The 23691-nt window shown below is 59.8% G+C and overlaps 7 protein-coding genes across 7 annotated transcripts; 5 read left to right on the forward strand and 2 right to left on the reverse strand.

Moving 5' to 3' along the window:
- Window positions 1-290: 290 nt before the first annotated feature.
- On the forward strand, window positions 291-1386 carry VTJ83DRAFT_737 (uncharacterized protein; the record flags this gene model as incomplete). Its single annotated transcript, XM_071014184.1, has 2 exons — window positions 291-317; window positions 403-1386. The coding sequence occupies 2 exons, from the start codon at window positions 291-293 to the stop codon at window positions 1384-1386; spliced, it is 1011 nt and encodes a 336-aa protein (XP_070870090.1).
- Window positions 1387-3379: 1993 nt separating this feature from the next.
- Window positions 3380-4597, forward strand: VTJ83DRAFT_738 (uncharacterized protein; the record flags this gene model as incomplete). The annotated part of the gene is made up of 1 exon (XM_071014195.1): window positions 3380-4597. One exon carries the CDS (start codon window positions 3380-3382, stop codon window positions 4595-4597), a length of 1218 nt encoding a protein of 405 aa, XP_070870091.1.
- A 5679-nt stretch (window positions 4598-10276) lies between these two features.
- VTJ83DRAFT_739 (uncharacterized protein) lies at window positions 10277-11386 on the forward strand (the record flags this gene model as incomplete). Its single annotated transcript, XM_071014206.1, has 3 exons — window positions 10277-10705; window positions 10810-10952; window positions 11089-11386. 3 exons carry the CDS (start codon window positions 10277-10279, stop codon window positions 11384-11386), a joined length of 870 nt encoding a protein of 289 aa, XP_070870092.1.
- A 1704-nt stretch (window positions 11387-13090) lies between these two features.
- VTJ83DRAFT_740 (uncharacterized protein) lies at window positions 13091-15974 on the forward strand (the record flags this gene model as incomplete). Its single annotated transcript, XM_071014218.1, has 2 exons — window positions 13091-15119; window positions 15187-15974. The coding sequence occupies 2 exons, from the start codon at window positions 13091-13093 to the stop codon at window positions 15972-15974; spliced, it is 2817 nt and encodes a 938-aa protein (XP_070870093.1).
- An 877-nt stretch (window positions 15975-16851) lies between these two features.
- VTJ83DRAFT_741 (uncharacterized protein) lies at window positions 16852-18959 on the reverse strand (the record flags this gene model as incomplete). Its single annotated transcript, XM_071014229.1, has 3 exons — window positions 16852-17781; window positions 17832-18674; window positions 18732-18959. The coding sequence occupies 3 exons, from the start codon at window positions 18957-18959 to the stop codon at window positions 16852-16854; spliced, it is 2001 nt and encodes a 666-aa protein (XP_070870094.1).
- Window positions 18960-20001: 1042 nt separating this feature from the next.
- Window positions 20002-21133, forward strand: VTJ83DRAFT_742 (uncharacterized protein; the record flags this gene model as incomplete). Its single annotated transcript, XM_071014240.1, has 3 exons — window positions 20002-20064; window positions 20125-20378; window positions 20440-21133. The coding sequence occupies 3 exons, from the start codon at window positions 20002-20004 to the stop codon at window positions 21131-21133; spliced, it is 1011 nt and encodes a 336-aa protein (XP_070870095.1).
- Window positions 21134-21864: 731 nt separating this feature from the next.
- Window positions 21865-23574, reverse strand: VTJ83DRAFT_743 (uncharacterized protein; the record flags this gene model as incomplete). Its single annotated transcript, XM_071014251.1, has 3 exons — window positions 21865-22816; window positions 22878-22946; window positions 23009-23574. The coding sequence occupies 3 exons, from the start codon at window positions 23572-23574 to the stop codon at window positions 21865-21867; spliced, it is 1587 nt and encodes a 528-aa protein (XP_070870096.1).
- Between the last annotated feature and the right edge of the window lie 117 nt (window positions 23575-23691).

Below are 23691 nucleotides of genomic sequence, written 5' to 3' on the forward strand. Positions count from 1 at the left end.
GGCATGTGTAAACCCCCAATGGAATCCGGAACTGAGGCATAAGGAAGCGCGTTTTGCACAGTATTTAGAGCCTCGTTGCGGCCCGACGCGTCTCTCTTAAGCCCTCTTTTCCTCCAACATCTCTTTCATCAAGACCTGTGGTATTGAAGCAATCCCAACAACGTAGCACCTTGATCTGTTGACCGGTTGTTTTGTTTTTCGAGCGAAACATCTCAGATCATCCATCGCCTCTGTTTCTTTCGACATAGAGACCCGTCTCGGAATCTTCCGTTCGATTGACAACCACCAACATGCCCGACTCCAAACCCCCAAACAAGGTGCATCTCACCCGCCCCTGACGCCTGGTTGCGAGTGCCAAATGGTTGGCAAGACATGCCGCCCGCTAACCCTGTCACGCTGTAGGCCATCAAGGTCGTCATCGTCGGCGCGGGCTCCGTCGGCGTCACGACGGCCTACGCCCTCCTCCTCGACGGCCTGGCCTCCGACATTGTGCTCATCGACATCGACCGCAACCGCGCCCTCGGCGAGGTGATGGACCTTTCCCACGCGGCCCATCTCCACAAGGCGCGGGTGCGCGTCGGCGACTACGAGGACTGCGAGAACGCCGCCGCCGTCATCATCACGGCCGGCGTCAACCAGAAGCCCGGCCAGACGCGGCTGGACCTGGTCAAGACCAACTACGCCCTGTTCCGGGACGTGGTGCCCCGCGTGGCGCACCACGCGCCCGACACCATCATCGTGGTGGCGACCAACCCCGTCGACGTGCTCACGCATGCGGCCTACAAGCTGTCGGGATTCCCGCGCGAGCGCGTCATCGGGAGCGGCACGGCCATGGACACGACGCGCTTCCGGCACGAGCTGGGCAAGCACTTTGGAGTGAACCCACGGAACGTGCACGCCGTGATCGTCGGCGAGCACGGCGACAGCCAGCTGCCCGTGTGGTCGCTGGCGACCATCTCGGGGATGCGGCTGCGCGACTACTGCACGGCGGCGAACATCGAGTACGACGACAAGGTGCTCGAAGCGTGCGCGACCCGCACCCGGGAGGCGGCCTACGAGATCATTCGGCGCAAGGGCAAGACGAACTACGGCGTCGCGAGCGTGCTGGTCAGCGTGCTGCAGCCGATCGTCACGGACAGCGACGCCATCATGACGGTGTCTCGGGTGGGGTCGTACGCGGGCGTGGACGATGTCGCGTTGAGCATGCCGTGCAAGCTGAACCGGCACGGGGCGTACCAGGATGTGCCGCTGCTGTTGAACGACGAGGAGAAAGAGGCGTTGAGGAAGTCGGCGCAGAGCATCAAGGATGTGATTACATCGTTGGAGGACCACCTCGACGCTGCGCAGGAGACGGCCGAGGCCACGAAGAAGCCGGAGCAGCCGTGATCGCCGTACGCTGCGGTGGCGCTCGCCGGGGTGGGACGTCGTTTGCCTTGGATGGAGTTTCTGGGATCTCGGATATAGGATACGGATGGATGATGCCCGGCCTGGTTGGTACTATCACCCAAGATGCTTGGTCATGTTTTTTCTGGTCTCGTTCTTACACTTTTTCTTTTCTCTGGTATATTTTCGGAGTAATTACACTCTTCACTGGTAGACGCAGATGGCTTGCTATTCTTAGCATCAGGGTATGCCTCTTCATTCTCTTGCCGCAAAGCCCGGTCACTCAGTCTGTCCAAACGTTCCCGCAGTGATGGCGCCGTCAAAGGACGTACTCTTTAGCGGAAGACTCCTTTGTAGACAGGGGCCGCGCGTCTCCTGAAACCCTAACACACCCTGAAACGGTGTCGCAGCTGCTGCGTCCACCACAGTGCAAGCAAACTTCATCTCACCTCGAGCTCGCCTCGAGTTAGAACTTGGAGGGCGGCATGCTGCCGTCCATTCTTGTACGTCCTTGTCAAGACGGTCAGCCGATTTGTCCACGCACCTTACACGCCCGATGTCGGCGCCAGCTGTTGTACCTATAATCGGTTTTTCAGGCTAGCGTCAAGCATGTGGGGACGAATCAGGAGGGTCGGCGGATAACAACAACGTGACGTCGAAACGTAGCCGGGCTTGTTGGCTCTTATCCTCGACCAGCATGCGCCAAACCAGCGGTAGCATGGCAGCATTCGACCTTTGTCGCGCACAAGCGTTGTCCCTTGGCCAAAAGCGACCGGCTATGGCAATAAATCTCTCCACTCACGTCCTTTGGAGAGTCAGGGTCCCGCCTATGTAGTGCACACCATGTACTAACACATGTCTTTGCCGTCTTTGCCGCGCGCTTCGTAGGGCTGGAGCTTGCACCAGATGCCGCTAGGACAGCAAGCGATGGCCGGATCCAAGTCGGTTCCGTGCTGCCGGGTCCAGGACACGGACCCAGGGTGACTGCTGTGCTGCACCGCCTTGGTCCTATGCTTGGCGCCTCATGCAAGGCGGTGAGCGAGGTCGAGGCTGAGTCCTACCGAGGACTGTTGGCTGCAGGGAGGCTCGGCAACGTGTGTGAGAGAGGCCGCACGATTCAGGACAACCTATCTGGTAAGCATGCAGGATTCTGCAACGCAAGCGGGCGGCCTCGTCGATCGACCACCAACCGGCTGGCCTATCAGGGGTCGGGGGCACCTGTCAAGCCGGAGCCGCAAGAGCGCTGCCGGCTGCGAGCACGGCCGACAAAGGCGTCGTTTCCTGAGGCAGGATGGCGGAGCAAAGACCGCATTCCTGCGTCCCATTCTGCCTTGTCCCCTGCCGTCCCTGCCGTCCCTGCCTTTGCTCACTGTGCAATCACCCGAGATGGCAACTCCCGTCTTGCTGCCTGGCGAGGCAGCGGCCGCGGGTGGGGACTCCGGACCCCTCCATGCCTTCCCCACACAAACATTTCGCAGTCTGGCCTCCTACAAGCGGAGGTGACGACATGCTCCCCGCGCTCTGAGTGGCTCGGCCGGGGTGAGTAACTCGGGAGGCCCCACTCTTTCGCTACCGGATTGGGTCGGGGTTGACGTCCTCGCCGAACGTCAGCGTAAGGTTTGTGACTCCCATCCCCCCCTCTCCCTCCCTGACCGCCGCGTGCGGCCTTGCAGCGGCTTCCACAAACTCCTGTCCTAGGCAGAACACAGCCTTTGAGGACTTAAGGTGCGCCGTCTCATGACGCGCCGGACGGAGATGGCTTCCTCATATATAGAGGAGGCTCGTCCTCCAAGCATCCTGTCAATGGCTCCGGTTCGTTCACGCAGTTGTATATCACCGGCCCTTCGATCCAGCCCTGAGCCATTGTTTTCACCCCATCACCGCCGCCCTCTCTATCGTCACCGTCACGTGTGTGACAAAGAACTTCTACGGCACCTCGCCCAACCACCCACGATCCCTAGGTAGCCAAGCAACCATCGCCGGCACCTCTTTCGCAATGCCGCACATCACTTTTGTGCCCTCGGAGCCGGGCCACCACCGTGTCCGCTTCGACGGGTCGGGTCCGCCGTCCCCCCGGACGGGGTCCCACCACCACCACCACCACCGGGCCAGAACCCACCACGACACGACCACTCGGCGCGCCGAGCCTCCGGATTTCCGCTTCTGCGTCGAGCTCGGCCTCGTCATCCGCAGCCGCAAGCGGGACCACAAGACCGTGATAGGCCTTCAGGATGAGATCAGCGACCACCTCCGCCGCGCCGGCATCGCCAACCACGTCGCCAGCTCTTCCAGCACCCCCGTCAGCCCTCGCGAGTGGACCATCGCCAGCGAGGTCTGCATCCCCTCTCACCCACGCGATCACCGCTTCGGCATGAAGCTCGTGTCGCCCTTCGTGCGCTTTTCCAAGCGTGCCGAGGAGTGGCAGGCCGACATCCGCGCCGTCCTGCACACCCTCAACGCCCACTTCGAGCTCACCACCAGCCACCAATGCTTCACCCATATCCACATCGTCCCCGCCGCGGGGTTCTGGGAGCTTGACCAGGCCAAGGGCCTCGCCAAGTCGGCCCTGTACTTTGAGCGCTGCCTCGACGAGCTCGTGCCCCCGTACCGCCGCAAGAGCGTCTGGGCCAAGAGCAACCGCAACAACTTCTACTTCCTGACGTCCACCATGCCCGAGTGCTTCGCCATCATCGACGCCCAACAGACCTTTGAAGGCCTCGGCGCCCGCATGAACTGGACCAGCGCCGCGTCGCCCACGGGCCGCGCCCTCAGCGCGCAGCCCGGCGACGACTTCCAGCACAACGCCTTCCGCTGGAGCTTTGTCGGGCTCAACGAGGGCCGCGGGTTCGGCACCATCGCGTTCCGGCAGCCCCCGGGATCCACCAGCGCCTCCGAGGTCATCGGCTGGGTCATGGTCGTCGCCTGCCTGGCTCGCCTGAGCTGCGGGGCCGGATGGGGCCTCAACCCGGATCACAAGCCCCAGCTCAAGAGCCTGGGCGAGTGGCTGCTCTACGAGGCCGAGTGGTCCGCCATGCCGCACAAGAGCCCGCTCAAGGACCTGCTCAAGCAGGCCGTGCCCGTCACCCCCGTCCGGGGCACGATTGCGGGGCTCGACGCCGATGTTATCACCATTGATGAGGACCAGAGGTTAAAGTGGAAGAACAGCGACAGGGATTTGGCTCTGGAGAAGTATCGGAGTTTGCTCAGCTCGTGAGCCCGATGAGGTGTTCGCGCTTTATTTGTTTCTGCCCTTCGATACGTTTGTGGATGGCTCAGGAAAAGGCGACGGTTGGGCAATATGCGAGGGGTAATCGGCATGGAATTGCGATGATCACGGTTCACGGTTTGGATGGCAACGGCGTTATGGAAGATACCACGGGCTTGTTTTTCAACTGGAGATGGGACTTGGGAGATGAGTCTTCGCTCAATACATGACCACGCACACAGAGCGTGAATTACGTTGTGAACGACACTTCTCCTCCCTATACGTGTCTGCTTGTGACTGTCTGCTTGAACGCACAAAGAGCCGAGGAACGTGGCCAACGTCGTCCTCTCGCTACGTTCTCCATGGATCCTGAACCCTCCCCACGCAGTCCATGACTCACAACAGCACGACGTCACGGGGAATTCCGAGCGCATGGCGGCGGCGCGGCAGGAGAGTCAACACAATGTACACCGCCTTGTGTAACCTGTCACGAGGCCTCACCGACCGGCAAGGCAGCCGTCGGCGTTCTCTTGTGGCCGGACTCACCAGGTCACCATTGCGGTGCCTAGCCATGACTGCCTAAGGAGCGCAGTATAGCACATGAGCGCCACTGGTGGCTTTGGGACGGTTCAGCCTTGTCTGCGTGTAGGTGTGCGTGTGCGTGGGATGATACACAGTAGATCCAAGACTTGTCCGGTTTCACCCGGCTGCGCGGATCAGCTGGTCGTCCAGTCCTGTCCCGTCCTCTCTTCTTCCTTTTTCTTCGTCTTCTGCTGTGAACTGAACCGGCGTGGTCCTGTCGCGTGCTAGGTTTGTTGGAATAGGAATCACCTACCTCGGTATCTCTGCCGACGAGCGCGCGCGTGTGTGGTCGGTTGGTCTTCCCCTCCTGCCCCTGACACCGGCTGAGTTTGTGGCCCCTGTTTTCGGTGAGACGGATTTGTGTGTTGTGGCAAACTCGGGCCTGCCGGAGCCAAAGCAGAAAGGGGCCGGGGCTGTGTTTGAGCAAGGCAAGCAGCAAACATTTCTTACACGAGCTTGGACGCCCCGGAGGGGGTGGTTGTCTGGGTTTTTGTGTTTGGTTGTAACATGCGGTGATGGACCTGCTGTGGTAGTCATGGAGTGGCGAACCTCTCTTCTCACCCCATCCGGGATTGCCGTTCCCTTCGGCCCGTGGCTCTTGCGTTTGGTTTTCATTAGGCCACGACGACTCGGATGACGCGAGATGGTAGAAACTGGAAGTGGTCTGTTTACGCGGAGACAGGACGAGCTACCTAGATCGGGTGGCTTTGGGGGGATGGGAAGGGCAACGCCAACGTCGCGGTTGCCATGGCGCTTGGTTGCATGAAGGACTGATGAACGGAGTGGTTACATCGCGGACCTGGACATCGATGGCATCTCCTTGAACGGGAGTAGGCCTGCCCAAGATAGTTACCACTGACTGGGAGGAGGTGGCACCCAGGAGATGGACGATGATGGAATCAATTGTAATCATAGCCACCTTGGGAACCTTGACCGTCATTCAACCAAGATGTTGTATTGCCTAGGGACCAACGCATGCTATCTGGGTAGTTGAAAGAAATATAACGGCAGCTCTTTCTTCCATGCGGCCATTCCCGGGTGTGGCGTGAAACAGGAGCTCTTCTGAAGAGCAGAATATCAACTTTCGATATGTTGCCTTAGGTAGCTGGGATGTTCATTACCTCCATGCCCTTTCCAAAACACCAAGGTGCGCACTCTAGTGGTGGATACTCGTCAGGGAATACACCGCTGGGTTGCTCTTCACATGTATTCATATTGTTTCCTCTCTCTGGCGTTCTCTTTCTGACGGGACCGATCTTGTTTTTCTTTTTTCTTTCTTGCTGCTCAAAAACATGTGTTCCAGTCGGTCGCTCACCCCGTCGGCGCATGAAGCCGGGCATCCTGGCGAGGTACACAACCTCGGTGCAGAACTGGTTGGATGCTGCCATGCCCCCGAGGCGTCCAGCGTTTACTGCGTAGGGAGGCTGGGTAGGGAGGCAAAATCAGACCGAGAGGAACCGAGATGGTCTCGGCTGGGGACTGCACCGCATCTTGCGAAGCTATAGATAGAAACATGCGTCTTGCTTGTCATGTTCCGCGTTCATCACCGCCTGTTCTTCCTCACAAACAACTACAACCTTGCGTATCTTCTTTGATTCCTTCGACTGTCTGGCCAACGGTGGCGCGCCTTTTTCCATAAGCTCCACGTGGCTCGAGGGGGCTACGGGCTCGACGGTATACGCAATACGCCTCCTGAGAATCAGCGGCTGAACGTCCTGCCCCTTACAGATCACCATCTTGTTCGGCCAGCCACTCGGCCAAACCATCCGTCACACAAAATGCGACCACCCACCACGGACACCTGGAAAGGCGGAACCGCGAAGCCGAGACCTGACAAGGCAAAGGCCGAACCAGGAGATAAGACGGGGCGGGACCCGAAGCACGAGATTGACGGACCGGGAGGGACCAATAGTCCAACGCTTACGAGAAGAACATGGGGGACCAGGGGAGAGAGAGAAGCCAAATGAATCCGAGGGTGAGTGGGCCAGGCGGGAGAACGATCCGCGAAGCCTCCTCCTCAGCAACACACGGTCCAAGACGTTACCAGGCTCAACATTGGGGCCATCAGGGTCATCAGGGCCACCAGGGACGTTCGTCTCTTACGTTTTTGGGTGCTCCAGCATGAGCTGCCCGCTGGCGACAGACCTACCGCAGGGGCCGTGAAGCTGGAGGCTTGAAGGAACCGGCTTGGAGAGTTCTGGATGCGCAGAGTTTGTGGACAGGAGTCTCGAGAACAAGCCGTCAGCTTCGTCTGGTGGTCTGATCTGCGGCCAAGAGTAGCCAGGCGAGGCGAGACTCCTAATCCGTCCTGCCACATTCTGTCGGGTTCCAGTCAGGCACGCCAGCCAGGGATAGAAGTTCCTTTCGTGGTTAGAGTTTTTTTTTTCGTTGGGTCTCATCTTTTCCCCCCACAGGCACAAGGAGACGGACCGCACGCACCTGCTGGTTTCGTCTCTGGGTACGCAGTACTCTACATACGCAGTACGTACACAGTACGCTAGGTTCGCCCAGGGGAGGGGAGGAGGAAGAAGACGGTGTGACCGGGGACATGATGGACCGCCGGACAGGAGGGCATGCGGGCCCAAAGTTCTGCACACGAGTAAGGAAAAGCGAGGAACAAAAAGCTGGTGTGACGAGGACCGCAGGGTTCAAGCCCTCTCTCTCTACGCAGTATGTGCGGAGGGCACATACCGTGTACTGCGTACACCCGCTCCGCTCCCGCGCTTCGACTACCCTGTCCAGCTGAATGGAACTGTCTCTGATTTCAACCAGCGACCTTCGTTCCCCAGACACATCGCCGCCGTGTGCTGCAAGAAACGGTGGCGAACGAGGGGCTGGAATCTCGACCCCCGGCCAGACAGAACGATGCGTACAATCATCGACAACAACAGCAGACGCGGCAGCAGCAGCAAGACCGATTGTGGCTGTCGGTTTCATGTGATGTGGTTGGTGGTGCGTGCCAGACCCGGCCCGGGCCTTGTGTGGTGCGTGCACCTCGGAAGGCAGCCAGATCGATTTTAGCCTCTCCATTCCCCCCCCACACCAAGAGGGGACCGTCACCGGCCGATTTCTAAGAAAAGACGCGGCCCGGGGGGTTGGGTTGGTGACAGGTTGCGTTGACGGGGGATGGGTGTGGGCTCTTGTCATGCGCGGCGGGCGGGCGTCTGTGGCTCGTGCTTTCGTGCTTTCGTTGGGCCGGAAAACCGTTCTGGCCCCGGCCCCCTCGAATTGTGTTCTGCGAGCAAAACGGCTCAGCTCCAGGTTTGGCAGTCCGAGGGCTGAGAAACCGAATGATGTTTGCAGCGGCACGGCGTCCAAGTGCCGTGGTCATGGATGCATACTGCGTACAGCGCAGGACGAGCTGCAAGGTCCAGACCGTACCATGGTCCCCCATGCCAGCGCCGACCCCCCAAGGATGGCTTGTGTTCAGAGGGGATGAACCCTGGTAACTCAACGTCAATCGTCTTCGAGCTTCCACCCGCGCTATTGGAGATCGTGTGGTGAGTGGTTGTTTGGCGCGGAGGATCGCGTTGCCTGAAATCCACACACAGCACACACAGCGGGATCCAGGATGCGTCCTTGGGCTCGTTGGCCAATAGTTAACTAACTTGTCAACGTTGATCGACAACCAATGGATTTGCTGAGGAGAGGAGAGAGAGGCCTGCCCAAAATCTCGCAACGCCAGGGGCAACGAATCTCCACATTCCCTCAGTCAAACAACAGTTAAGCTTAACCGAGCCACGTTCCCACGCCTCTCCTGTCGCCGCGCCGCCAGCGCACAGGGACCACCGCAGAGCCGCACACAGCAAAGGCGAAACCAATATATCTGAAGAGGCTGTCAAAGATGGGAATGTTTTAATTTCCACATCTGCTGCAGGCTGCGCCGGCTTTGCTGCAAGGGACGACCCGGGAGCGTCCGGGAGAGCGAAGCTGGAGTCTCGGGACCCGTGGGCCGGGGTGTGGACATCACGCTCGCTTGGCCGGTTGCATGATGACGCTGGGGAGCCCGGGGGATGTGTGTGGCCAGGTCGACCTGACGGGAGATGACGGGCAGGGCGTGAAGCGAGCGAGCACAAGAAGCCACCGAAATTGCTTCTCGTTCTGGGGGCAGCACCTCGCGCGTGCGCTAGGCCTTACGCAGATTGCGGTGGACCGTGTGCGTGGCCTCGTCCCGCAAGCCAAGCGCGTGCGGCGTGCTTTGGTGCGGGAGAAGAAGAAAAATGAGAGGAGGAGAGAGAGGTGTGTGTGGATTCCACAACATTGGACAGCCTCGAGCAGAGCAGAGAGAGAGAGAGGGAGCCACCCCACACCCATGCTCGCCAGCGCTGAAAAGGGGACCACGGGTTTGCCGAGACCGAGACGAGCGGGCCGCCGTGGCCGGAAATGCGCTACGAGTTATTTTTAACCACGGCTTCCTTGGGCCTGTGGGCTTTACCAAAGCTCCGTTACCCCCGGAAGGGGCTCAAAGGGTAGGATGGATGCAACGCTGAGGGTCGCTAGCCCCCCCAGAGATCCTGGAACTATTGAAGGGCGAAAACCTGGATCTCTGGGCGCGCACTGACGGGCCTTTCACTTGCCACGAAACCGGCCGTGTGATTGGGAGACATGGTGGTTGCGCGAGCTGGGCCGCGGATCAGGATCGATTGCGGGCCCAGCGTCGCTCGCCCAGAATGGTGATGGATTGAGAAGGTTTTTCATGCGGTCCGGCCACCAGAGCGTCCAGGTTCCCAGGTCCATCTCAGCCGTGGCTTTGTTTTCCAGGGGGGATGCAAACAAGGAGTCGTTCCATTCTTCCTTTTTGAAGTCTACAAATCCCCATCGAATGCCATCTCTGGTTTCCGTTGGCCCACCACGCTGTCGCTGAGGATACACATAGACCACCCCCCCTGGATGTACGATTGATGTCGAGAGCAACGTGTCGCCAAGCCTGAACGGAGCAACACCATAGTCATTTCGAACCCCCCCCCCCTGAGCAGCCACAAGACAGTGTTTCATAACGCCTCAACAAGTCGATTTCCTCTTCCTCGCCACCAGCCCCTCAACCACAACCAGCCCACGACGGGGACAAAAAGCTCGATCGATTGACCGCGAACAAAAGCCGACAACATGAGGTGGCTTGGGCGCGCACTCCTGCTCGCCTCGCTGGCGGTATCGACGGTGACGGCGGAGCTCAGTTTCGAGGCGACCATGAAGCAGGACGGCAAGGAGGTGAAGGTTTCAAAGACGGACTTCCGGCCGGTACCGCCACTTCGGCACGGGCGGCGGGGACCTCGCGGCGGCCGGGACAGGCACGGCAGGCCGGCAGGAGGAGAGCAACCGGCAGCGCGGGACCTGATCAGCTACAGCTCCAACTGGTGCGGCGCGTCACAACACACCACCCAGAACGACGGCATCAGCAGCGTGGCGGGCTACTTCCAGGTGCCGGATCTGACGCTGCGGCCGGGGGTGCCGGCACCGCAGTTCGCCGCGGCGTGGGTGGGCATCGACGGGGCCGAGTGCAACACGACGCTGCTGCAGGCGGGAGTGACGACGGTGGTAAGCAAGCCCTGCCGCCTTTGAATACCCCCTTCGGGTTTTGCATCTCGGGAAGAGAAGGAAAGGGGAAAAAAAGGGGGGTCAGCTAACAAGGTCGGGTATAGGTCAACTCGAACGGGGGGCAAAGCGCCTACGCGTGGTGGGAGTGGTATCCGGAAGTAGCCTACAGCTTCGACAACCTCCGAGTCAAGCCTGGCGAATGGCTGTACGTCGAGATCACGGCGTCGAGCCCGACCGACGGGAAAGTGTGAGTATCTTATGCCCACCCACCCCTCCCCAGTTCAGCACCGCCTCGGATTCCCCACCTCTCCAGCCCTAGAGTCGTAGTAGTAGTAGTAGTAGTAGTAGTAGCAGAACAAATGGTGCTAACATCATGAGAGCAGCGTCGTCCACAACCTGGACAGGGGAACCACGATCACGCTGCACATCAGCAACGGCCCTCAGCTGTGCCGGCTGGACGCCGAGTGGATCGTCGAGGACTTTTACGACTCGGAACAGCAGGTCAACTTTGGCAAGTTCACCGACCTGTGGTTCGTCGACGTGGCCGCCAGGACGGTCACCGGCCGGCAAATCGGCATCGACGGCGCGGCCATGGTGCACCTCGTGGACGACAACGGCAAGACGCTTTGCTCGGCCGAGCCCTACGACAACGCCAATTTTGTCGTTCTCTCGCATGACTGAGGGGCGAGGGATATCTCCCCTTGGCCTTTGTGGGGTGATCCTTAGACGCCTACTTGGAATGTAATATGAGCCGCTCTCATGGTGGGGGCGGGGGGAGGCATCGGGCTTGCTTGAGTCGGATTGTTCTTTGGGATAAAAGGGATGGATGGGGGCGGGATGGGTTTGATGATGACGGAGGTCACCATCACCTGATACGGAGCCCCTTGTTTTCTTTTCTCGTCTGTTTTTGCTTTGGTTTTTCTTTTCTTGTATTTACTTTTTGGGCATGGCTTTTTGGGCATGGCAAAAACGGATCTGGGAGGTGAGCTTTTGGCTTTGATTTTTACTTTTTATTTTTTCTGCATGGCACGAGGATGTTCGTGCCGAGTATACCAACAAACGGGGAACAAGTTTCTCATACCCTATGTCCTTTTCTCCAATGTGCACCTCAGTTCGTTGGCGTTGATGTGCGGCCGATGACCTCGGAGCACGAGGCGAAGGCAGGCCATGCCGAATACCCGGAAAGACAGCAGGGGCCCGGGGAGAAGCATCGCCCAACGGTGGGGGCACCCCTGGGCCTCTTCCGGTCTTGTCCGCCCGCCGTTGCGTGTGAGCTCTCGTCAGGGTTTGAGCCCGCCCGTGGGTTGTCTTGCCACTTTCAACCCTCGTCCTACCTAGCCTCGCCAAGCTGTTGCCACACGTTTCGTCAACCCCCACACATGCTCATCTTCAACCCACACCCCTCGTCCACCCACCTCAACTCACCCTTCACCACATTCACCCATTCACCTCACCCCACCCAAAACACCCCCCATTCATCCACCTCACCACCAACCCGGAACCTCACGCAAGCAAGCGAAATCGCAAAGCCCCGAGAACGGCACGGCATCCCTCACCACATCTCTCGCCATTCGGTGACTCATCCTGACCGCTTGTTCGTATCCGGCTGTATGGGACGTTCGCTTGATGCATTCCTGGTTCTCTGTTACTTTGATTTTGCCAGACAGGCGAGAACCGATGCCATAGCCAATTGACCCGACCGTTTCACGTCTTGGCCTCCAGGGCCTAGAGATCCATCATGACGTTGAATGACTCCGCACGTGGGCCCAGAGCCAGGGCAGAAACTGCCCTGACAGTTGAACGACGTTGAAATCTCGAAACTCAGAGGTCCACTGCCGGTGGCAAATGCAACGGCTCGCCGTTGCAAGCCCCCAGGGCCGACTCGGACTCGAGGCGAGAGACGGCGGGGATCTGATTTTGCAGAGACGATCAAGAGACATCACCTTCGCCAGCGACTTTATGATAGCCATAGCCCCCTCACCGTCCCGGCCGGCAGCGGGTTTCTAGACGTTGCGCCTCTTCGGACGAAACAAAGAGCCTCATGTATTACCTCCCGCGTCTCCCGAGCGTCTGGACCGGCTTGTCTTTCTTTGTGACTTGCGTATCCTCCCTTCTCTCTTGAACTATCTCTCTCTCCCTCCCTCTCTCCCTCCCTCCTTCTCTCTCTCTCTCTCCACGTCCGAGCCCGACTCGCGTGCCTGTGCCTTGACTCGACGTTGTTCTCTCGGCTTGCCATCACTCATCACTTTGTCCTGAGTCCCAACCAGAGAAGCTGATCTTGGAGCCTCGACCGCCCGAGAGCTCCATTCCACCACAGCCGCTTCGTCACGCCGAGGACAAGCTACTGTGATACGGACCATCGGCTCTGCGAGGATTCCCCCCACCATGGTGTCGCCACCGAAGCCGGGAGACCCGGCTGCTCCCGACATCACTACCCCGGAGGGTCGGCATACCCCGGCTCAGGAAGTCATTGACACGGAGCAACCCCTCAAGGGCAAGGAGAAGAAACGCGTTGGCTTCGTGGCCGACCCTCATCAGGATGACGGCGGGAATGCGACATCGACGCCTGGCGAAGCGAGCGACTCCAGCCCCGACTACTTCTCCCATAGGCCATCGGCGCATCGTACCGGCTCTCCGCTGGCCCGCAGCGACGGCCCGGTCAGGCGGCCCTCGGTCGACGACACCGAGCTTGCTCAGGCCGTCGCTCAGTACTTTGAACGCGAGCAGCTGAGCCGCAACAACCCCGGACCCAGCCGGCCTCGTCCTGTGCTGAGAAAGTCGAGCGCCCTCGCAACCCCCACGGAAATTGACCCGGCCCCTCACAAATCGGAGGTCGAGGCGAAGCACCGCGCAGATCGGCTTGCTTACGACGTGGGTACCGCGTCCATGCCGATGTCCAGGAGGAACTCCTTGGACTCGGACCGGGGGTTTGGCGACCATGACGATCTGCTTGGGGACCACGCTGCCAACTCCCGAGGAGGCCATGGCGTCCGTGACAAATTCGTCGCAAGGCCGTCCAGGAACTCGCACGCGCTGGCCGAGGAGCTGGTCAGGAACCACAGCCACCGCAGGAACCCCTCGGGCCAGTCGCTTGCCCCGTCCTTCTCCGGAACGGCGACCCCGATGGAGTACGACGTGGAATACGTTCCGCGGCCGGAGAAGTACAGGGGCGGGGTCCTAGGCACGCTGCTCAGGCTGTATGGCGCAGATGATAAGCATGGAGCGCCGTCTGTCGTGTCGAGCGCGGTCAGCTCGCCGGGGAGCACGCCGCCCATGTCCCGGTCGACCACCCCGAGGCCGGACATCTTACGCGGCCGGAGGCCCCATTCCAGCAGCACGCTGGCGGGGCTCATGGAGTCCTCCTTTATGCTTGCCGCGCCGGGGTCTGCCAAAGACATTTCGGAGGCCGTCTCGGAGAAGGTCAAGCAAGAGATGGGACGGTCCAAGAAGGGGCACAGGAGCAAGAAGAAGGTCGACGAGTACCGGATCAAGATCCACATCGCTGACATCCTCAACCGCCACACCTTCCTCATCAAGCTGTGCAAAGCCCTCATCGCCTACGGCGCCCCGACGCACCGCCTCGAGGCGTACATGCGCATGTCGGCCCGCGCCCTCGGCATCGAAGGCCAGTTCCTCTATCTGCCAAACATCATGATCATCTCGTTCGACGACAGCAACACCCACACCACCGAGGTCAAGATCGTGCGCGCCAACCAAGGCTTGGACTTTGGCCGGCTGCGAGACGTCCACAACATCTACAAGGAGGTGGTGCACGACCGCCTCGGCGTGGACGAGGCTACCGCCCGCCTCAACGACATCACCTCGCGCAAGCCCAAGCTTCCCGTTTGGTTACGCATCTTGCTCTACGGCTGCGCCTCCGCTACGGTGGCCCCCTTTGGTTTCGAGGGCCGCTACATCGACATGCCCATCTGCTTCATCCTCGGCTGCCTCGTCGGCTTTCTGCAGCTCCACATCGCGGCTTCCAACGAGCTCTACGCCAACGTCTCTGAGATCACCGCGGCCGTGGCCACGTCGTTTCTGGCCCGCGTTTTCGGCTCGATACAAGGCGGCAACCTGTTTTGCTTCTCATCCCTGGCCCAGGCGTCCATCGCCCTGATCCTGCCGGGGTACATGGTCCTTTGCGCGAGCCTGGAGCTGCAGAGCCACCAGATGATCTCGGGCTCCGTCCGCATGGTGTATGCCCTCATCTACACGCTGTTCCTGGGCTACGGCTTCACCATCGGGTCCGTCATCTACGGGTACATGGACGACAACGCCGTCAGCGATATCCACTGCAAGGTCGGCGACGCCTGGTACACCAAGCGCCCGCCGCAAAACTTTTACATGCTCTTCGTCTTCGCCTTTACGCTCTGTCTCTGCTTCGTCAACCAGGCCAAGTGGAAGCAGACGCCTGGTGAGCAGCCTCCGACCCCTCCAACCCACCCGGCAGGACCAATGCGTTGGCTAACACCCCCTCCCAGTGCAAGTCTTCATCTCGCTCGCGGGCTTCTGCGTCAACAACTTTTCCGCCCGCTTCTTCAAAGGGAACGGCATCATCTCCAGCACTCTCGGCGCCCTCACCATCGGCGTCCTGGCCAACCTCTACTCCCGCCTCGGCCGTTACGCAGAGAACTTTTTTCTCGACATCTGGGAGCTCCATCTCGAGCCGCGCATCCGCCGCCTCCCTGGCCTCCGCCGCCCCAGGGCGGCCTACTTCAACTCCCCGTACCGCTCCGCCACCGCCCCGGTGGGCTCGACCGACACCGTCGGCTCCGCCCGCAAAGAAGCGCGCGAGCAGGACCTGGACCCGGAGCTCGGCACCCCGGCCCCGAGCCGCGCCAACAGCCCCGCCCGCGACGACGACCCCAGCCGTCGCGCCCGCGCCCGCCGCCGCGTCGGCTACGGCCTCGCCGCCGCCGCCATGCTCCCCGCCATCTTCGTGCAGGTCCCCTCCGGCCTCGCCGCCAGCGGCTCCCTGCTCAGCGGCGTCACCTCGGCCGACCACATCGTTCGCAACGAAACCATCCTCGCCAACGGCACCGTCATCGCGGGGAACGGCACGCTGGGGACGGCCGCGCTCCCCACCGCTGCCGGGCCGGCGGGGGATGGCGGCGGCGGCGCGGCTGCGGTCGTGCAGCTCAACTCGTCGGCTTTCACGGTGCTGTTTAGCGTCATCCAGGTCGCGATCAACATCTCGGTGGGCTTGAGCTTGAGTGCGCTCCTGGTGTACCCTTTCGGAAAGAGGAGGAGCGGCTTGTTTAGCTTTTAAGCCGAAGGGGGGAGGGGGGCATGGGCTTCAAGGGCGGGGAGGTGCGTATGCTGCTCTGCTGGGTCCGTGGGACCGTTGGGAACGGCGTTGGACATGCGCGGATGTGGACAGAGGTGGGTGATGAAGTTGGAGGATGGGCTGATGATACGAACCGCGGCATGGCGTTGTGATTTGGTAATACATAAACAAGGCGTTCGGGGATGTGGGCTGTTAGAGAAGACATGACGAGCACGTAGAAGTTGCGAACGTACCTACTAGACTTAGATTTATTAATACTATTAGAGCTTTGTGCCGCGAGGCAATACCCAAGAGCTCATCCATGAACAAGGAACAGAATGTTGACAATACTACGGTCGTGGGGCGGATGGTACTCACCATGAGATCGCCAGCGCATCATCATCATGGCACTGAGAGACGTAGGAACGGGGACATACACATTTTGGCCATTAAGGAAAAGCCAATGGAACCACTTTTACGTATTTACAACGACGGGTATCTTCAAGCCCGCGCAACCATGACACCTCCGCTGATGAGATCTCGTCAGGCCAGCCCAAATGCCACAAAGTTAATTAGGACAGGCGGAGAGATCCACGAGAAGAAGAAAAAAAAGTAACCACGGTAACTTCCTGATGCTCCACAGGAGAGCACGCCCGTTTGTCCACACAAGAGCAAACAAGTCCCCCACACCACACCACTGAACGCCAATCCCCAAAGCCATGAATGACAACCACGCCTGCTCCATGTGCCCATTGTCTTTCCAAAAAAAAAAAAAAAAAAAAAAAAAAAAAAAAACGCCCCGCGCCCTAATCCCAATGAGTGCAAAACACACGATGTTTCATATGCGTGTATATGCAGGAATGAAACAGTCGCCATGGTCTCAAGCCTGGGTCTCGGCAGCACCATCAGCCTTCTCGGCAGCAGCCGGTTCCTTCTCTTCGGTAGCGGCAGTCTCCTCGACAGCTTTGGTGGCATCGACGGGGGCGGCAGCGGCATCGGCTTCGGGAGAACCGGAGGCGCGTTGCTTAGCGGGAGCGGCGGCATCGTCAGCGGCGTCGGCGGCTGCGGTAGGAGCGGGCTCGGGAGCAGGGCTCTTGCTGGGCGCCGCTTCAGGAGCAGCCGAGATTCCCTCGACTTCCTCCTTCTTGATGGCGGCGGCGGACTCGGTATCGACGGGCTTCTCCTCGGCAGGACCGGCTTCCTCCATGTCAACGTCGCCGTCCTGATCGACCTTGGCGGGTGGAGCGGCAGGCTTTTCGACATCGGTGGCGGGGGCAGCAGCAGCAGCAGCCGCAGCAGCAGCTTCCTCGGCTTCGTCGCGGGCCACCTCGGCGATGACGCCCTCAAGGGCTTCTTCGATCTCGGCATCCACGGCCGCATCGGCAGCAGCCGGCTTGGCAGGAGTAGCATCGCCGCTGTCGATCTCCATGGTGTCGTCGTCCTTCACCTGGCGGTAGTTGGTCTCATGCCGGGGGCCACCGCCAGGCTTGAACACGCCATTGGAGCGAGCCAAGTCCTCGTCATCAGACTCCTCGAACTCGTCCTGCCGTTCGACCCGCTTCTCCCACTGGCGCTGCGTGACGCGAACGTCTTTGTTCATATCCTCGTCGCGGTCATCTTCCTCGGCCTCCTGCTCGTCCGTCGTGCCGAGGCTCTGGCGCGGAACGTCTTGCATTTGCACAGAGGGGGCATGTGCGGTCTTCTTCAGGTTCTCGATCACCTGGATCTTGATCTTCTCGAGATATTCGTTGCTGTTGGCGTTCTCCATGTTGGAGGAGCGAACGTCAAGCTCGTAGTCGGGACCATAATACTGTAGCCGTTAGCGGTGCCCAGGCGAAACCCGGAGCGGAAACAACTCACCTCGTAGTACTCGTTGTAGGGGAGAACCCGGTCCATCTCCACGCCGACCAGACGACCCGTCTCATAGGCCCACGTACGGGCGACGTTGCGCATGGTGTAGCCACCACCGCCCAGGACGAGGGTAGGAAGGCCGAACGTGCGGACAAAGTTGACGCAGTTAGCGTGGCCGCGCATGCTCAAGTTGAAGCAACCCAGGCGGTCTCCGGACAAGCTGTCGCCGCCGCATTGGAGCACCACGGCCTCTGGCTGGTAGTACTTCATGACGGCCTCGATGGTGGGCTCGAAGATGGTTTTGTAGGTCCAGTCGTCGATGCCATCGCGGAGCGGGAAGTTGACGGCGTAGTACTTCCCGTTGCCGATGCCGATGTCGCGCAGCTCTCCGGTACCGGGGAAGTACTCGCCGTACTTGTGGAACGATACGGTCATGACGCGATCCGTCGTGTAGAAGGCCTCCTCGACACCGTCGCCGTGATGGACGTCGATATCGATGTAGAGGACCCGCTTCTTGAACCGAAGGAGCTCGAGGATGGCGAGCACAATGTCGTTCACGTAGCAGAAACCGCTGGCTTCGCTCTTCTTGGCATGGTGAAGACCGCCGGCCCAGTTGATGGCAATGTCGCACTTCTCGCGGTTGAGGCGGGCGGCACCCTCCATGCTGCCACCAGCGCTGATGCCGCAAAACTCAAACAGACCATCGAAAACAGGGCAGTCATCGCCGACGTTGTATTTGCCCTGCTCTCTCATAAAGGAATCCATGTTATCGGGCGTGACCTTCTGAAGAAACTCGATGTACTCGTCGGTATGGAACTGCGTCATCTCGGATGTGACGGCCGGCTTGGCGCGCTGCGGGGGCGGTTAGAAACGTGCATCAGCACAGGCGCCTGGATGCGTCAGACTTACGTAGATCTCGAGAAACTTATAGACATTGTAGTTCATGACCAGGCTGTGAGCAAGGCGGATGCGATGCGGCTTCATCGGGTGACCAGTGACGTAGGCATAATTGCCGATGTCCGAGTCGTAAAAGTAGGCGACGCGCTTCTTGTCATTGTTGACAATCTGATACAACGGGCGTGTGCGCTGCACGCCCGATGGATCGGTCGGCATGTTGGGGTCGGTGACACGAGGCATGCGAGCGGCGTCGAGAGGGGGATGGAAAGGCGGTGGTGGACTGGTAGATGGCGTTTCGGGCTGCCCACGCCAAAGTTGAAGCTGGGACGGATGAAAAGGCTTTCTTCAACGGATTTGTGACTGTTCTTTTTCGCGGCGGGAACGCAGGAAGGGCGGGATGAGTTGGTAGAATCGTCGTCGTCGTCGTCGTGGTTCGGAGGACGGCAGGAATAGCGAGGTGGGACCCGAAGTTCGCGGCGCGAGTGGAGGAAGGGAACGAAATTGTCGCTGGAATCGTGGTTGGAGGCAGCTGGCTGCCGTCAGAGTCGTCTGTAGAATGAAGCGGAACAAGACGCGATGTGAGAATGGCCGGGGTCCTCGACAGCCTCGAGCTCTTCCAAACTCTCGAACAACGAAGGAGCGGAAAGAGTGCAAAGATTGGGAATCGAGGAACTCGAGGCGGCTTGAGAATCAGCCTCGTCCCATCAATCGTCCAGGGCGCGGCATCTTATCGAAAGCCTGCTGCCGATTGGGCAATTTGTGGAGGTGGTCCGTGTCCTCGTGGCGTTGGTCCGGCTAAACCTCGGTGCTTTGCCCAACGCTTGCCGCGATTTTGTGGGTGCCAGGATGTGGGGTCCGAGACTTTGGGAAGCAGAGCACCGTGGGGCATGGACGGTGGGGCGCCATTTCCAGATTGGGCTCGGCAGCCATGTCAGCTGTGGCAGCTGCAGCAGGCTGCCAATGATTTCGTCAGTCACCCAAGGCTGGGGCCAACCAAGCTCGGGACGCATCGATCCAGAGACAACAAGCTCCAGCAAGCACCCGACATCACCGCCGCATCAACTTCCACCAGCACGGATCCTCCCGCCATCCTGCACCATACCATCCCTACGATTCTCATTTGTTTCCGGTCCCCCCCCTCCAAAGGCTTCCTATTTGCCGCCCAGCCGATCTACATAGTTCTCTTAATTTCCCCAAGCCGCGCCGCATCCCGGTTCCCCTTCCGCCAACCACCCCACCCCTCCCTCGCCGATACCAACAACACCACACACAACCACCAGCCATGGAGCGATTCAGGAGTCTGCTCGGCGGTGGCATGAACCTCGGCGGCCCGGCCGCTGGCGCGGTATGGCGTGTCCGGTTGTACACTCCGCCATCGCAAGGATTGGGCGCTGACATCGCTTAGGATAACACCAGCCTCATTGACAACTCCGAGACGGTGCACATCTCGTCCCTCGCGCTCCTCAAGATGCTCCGGCACGGCCGCGCCGGCGTTCCGATGGAAGTGATGGGTCTGATGCTGGGAGAATTCGTCGACGATTTCACGGTGCGCGTGGTGGACGTGTTTGCGATGCCCCAGAGCGGGACGGGCGTCAGTGTAGAAGCCGTGGACCCGGTCTTCCAGATGAAGATGATGGACATGCTCCGGCAAACGGGAAGGTATGTGCCGACCTGGAGAACAAACTCAGCCTCGCTGCTCCTCGCTAACCACCCGCTGCAGGCCCGAATCCGTCGTCGGCTGGTACCACTCGCATCCCGGCTTTGGGTGCTGGCTCTCGTCGGTCGATATCAACACCCAGCAGAGCTTCGAGCAGCTGACGCCCCGCGCCGTCGCCGTCGTCGTCGATCCGATACAGTCCGTCAAGGGGAAGGTCGTCATTGATGCCTTCCGTCTCATCAACCCCCAGTCGCTCATGATGGGCCAAGAGCCGCGCCAGACAACGTCCAACGTCGGGCACCTCAACAAGCCCTCCATCCAGGCCCTCATCCACGGCCTCAACCGGCACTATTACTCCATCGGCATCAACTATCGCAAGACGGCGCTCGAGGAGAACATGCTCATGAACCTGCACAAGCACCCGTGGACCGACGCCCTCCAGATGGAGGACTTCCGGTGCGAGGGCCAGCGGACCAAGGAGCGGCTGCAGCGTCTCGTGAGCCTTGCCGAGGGCTACGAGAAGAGGGTCAAGGAGGAGACGGAGCTCACCAAGGACCAGCTCAAGACGCGCTACGTCGGAAAGCTGGATCCTAAGAAGCACTTGGAGGATGTGGGCCAGCAGCTGATTGAGGACAACATTGTCGCCGTCACAAGGCAAATGATCGACAAGGAGGCGACGATGGCCAAGAAGGACGCGCCGACAGGGACGAACGGGAAGCTGGACGGGGACGAGATGGAGGTGGAAGAGGAGCTTTGAGACGTCGGGCTCGGCATACCCTCGAGGCGGTGTGGCCTCTGAGACTGGCCTTGTAGGACTAGGCGTTTCGGCGGGATGGCGATGAGGAAAGCCACAATGATACAGGTTGGCATGCGAATATGCATGCCCCCCATGATGCCACGATGTTACGGGTCAACTACGCGGTGATTTGTGATGCTAGTGAACCCTTACTGTCAAGGTCGCTGTGCTCAGGCCTGGGACCGTATGCTTCAGCCCACACACCCCTCTCCCCGCCGTCTTGGACAGAATTTCCCGAGGCAAACCGGACCGCTGAAAAGCCCGCAAGCTGCCGCCAGGCTGGGACGCTTGGAAGTTAGTCCAGGCTACTGGACGCAACCCCACCTGGGTCACCTGGGTCATGGTGCAGTTGTCGGAAGGCCAGAGAGGCCAGGACATCGGGACAGTCTATTGGTGTGGCGCATAGCTATCTCTTTATTTGGTCTCGGAATTCCTATCGCTAAACCATGAGCTTCATAAATTGACCAGGCGACAACCCCCACCTTTCCATGTCTCATGTCTCCAGCCCTAAACTCGCAACATGTTTTTGCGTCTCAATAAGCACCATGGGTATCTAGTACAACTGTAGAGTCTCAGCCAGCCCATTGAAAGGTCCTCCCTGCGTTATACCAAGTCCTCAAAATCATCGGGTGCCTGAACCTTGCTGTCTGCCCACACGGTGTGGCGGTCTCTCCACCCCGGACACCACCGTCCTACTCATCGTCGGCAGCCCCCTTCTGCCTGCGGGCGATCTTCCCGTCCGTGCACGTGGTCCCGTTGGCCAGAGGATGCGGGACGGCCCAGCCCCGGTTGCAGTGGCCGGCATGGGTCTGGTTAAAACAGATGTACTGACCCTGCATGGAGCACGGGATGGCGTCATCCTGAGGCCTGGGGATAGCATCCGTGGGGCCATCATCGCTTGGCGCGGTGACGTTGACAAGGACGAAACCCCTGGGATCATGGACGGCGGTGGCGCCATCTGTCGTCAGAACGCTGGTAGGCATCAAGTTGCGAGTGGGCCGGTCGCGGCGAAGGTCGGCGGCGATGAGCTGGCTGCCCGTCGGGATGGCGGGGGCGGAGGCAACATCGGTTACAAAGGCGCCGTGCCTGCGATCCGGGGGTGGCCGGTTGATGCGGCTGAGCGTCACGGTGGTCACAATGCTCGCCGAGGGATCGGGAAGAGAAAGGGAGTGGTCGATGGTGTATGGTCTGCCGTCGGTTTTGGGGTCGTTGGGGTCGCGGGCCTTGCTCGGAACAGGCTTTACAGGACTACCTGCGATAGAGGTGACACCACCACCTTGATAGGCAACCTCCGTCGTGGGGGCGAGGTAAGGAAGAGTGTAAGTCCGAGTGGCTTGACCACGAGGGTTCGGGGTTGCGATATTGGCGACCGACGGCTCTACCTCAAACGTGGGAATGGACTGTGCCGGAGGAATCTGGGTGCAATAACTCGCTGGCTTGACCGACGGCTCGACGGGATTCTGAAGTACACGGCCATAGCGACCTGGGTCGGGAAAGTTAACCACAACAGGGTCATCATCGCTGCCTGTAATGCAGTTGGGAAGCTCAGGGTCGTTGTGGTAGTTTGCGATGAAGATGTCTGGCAGATCAGCCATCTGCTTTTCGTCGCCTGTGCCGCCGGTGATGTTGATCGGTGCGCAGTTCCTGCCACACCATGTTAGCCAAGATGGAAAGCATGCAGCGTCTGCGGCCTGTAGGCTCTTACATGTACATTTCCTTGTTGCCGAGCTTGTTGAACCAAGTCCAAGCAAACGTGGCCGGGCCGTTCTTGAGGCTGGAAGGTATCCGTCAGATTTTGGGAGTTGGATATCAACGCGGGATCAATGGCACACTCACAACTTAGGAATCGGGATCATGAATTGGCGGATGCAGTCAATGCCCGAGTCGTTGCCGCAGTGCAAGCTGTCCTGTCGCATGTTCTTGTCAACGGCAATGCCCGGCAGGTTTCGAGTCTCGTCGGTGAAGACGGCGGGACATCCACCGATGATGCTGTAGATGGTCATAAAACGGGCCGACTTGTTCCACTTGCCGCTATGCACAGGCTCATCGTAGGTGATGCTGAACTGGCACGAACCGCCACCATGCTGGGCACCACCCGTGAAGTTCACCAAGGTGGTGGTGCCAGCGTCGATGAGAGTGCGTTCAGAAAAGCTGAACTTGTTCTGGCATGGGAAGGGATGGCTGATGCCGTCCAGCGGATCGACCTGAAGCAACGGGGCGACATCCAGGTTGTATGGAGTCGGCGTGTTCATGATCATATGGCCGCCGACTGCACTCAGCAGCATCAAGGTTGAGAGGAGCGACGACATTATAGCAGGGTGTGGCCCAACGGCACGCGTGTTGTTTGTGCAGCTGACAATAAACGCTGAAGAGGTCTGTAGGAAAGCAGCGCGGCGTTGCATGGGTAAAGGAGGTCGAGGGAGAGTGGCGGAGTGGAAGGAATCAAACAAGAGCTGGGCAGAAAGAAATGGAAACGCAGCAAGAACCTTAAAACCTAAAGTGCGCTTGCAGCTTTTGAA

The sequence above is a fragment of the Remersonia thermophila genome, chromosome 1 (genome assembly GCF_042764415.1).
Source record: "Remersonia thermophila strain ATCC 22073 chromosome 1, whole genome shotgun sequence".
In the NCBI taxonomy this organism is placed as follows: domain Eukaryota; kingdom Fungi; phylum Ascomycota; class Sordariomycetes; order Sordariales; family Chaetomiaceae; genus Remersonia; species Remersonia thermophila.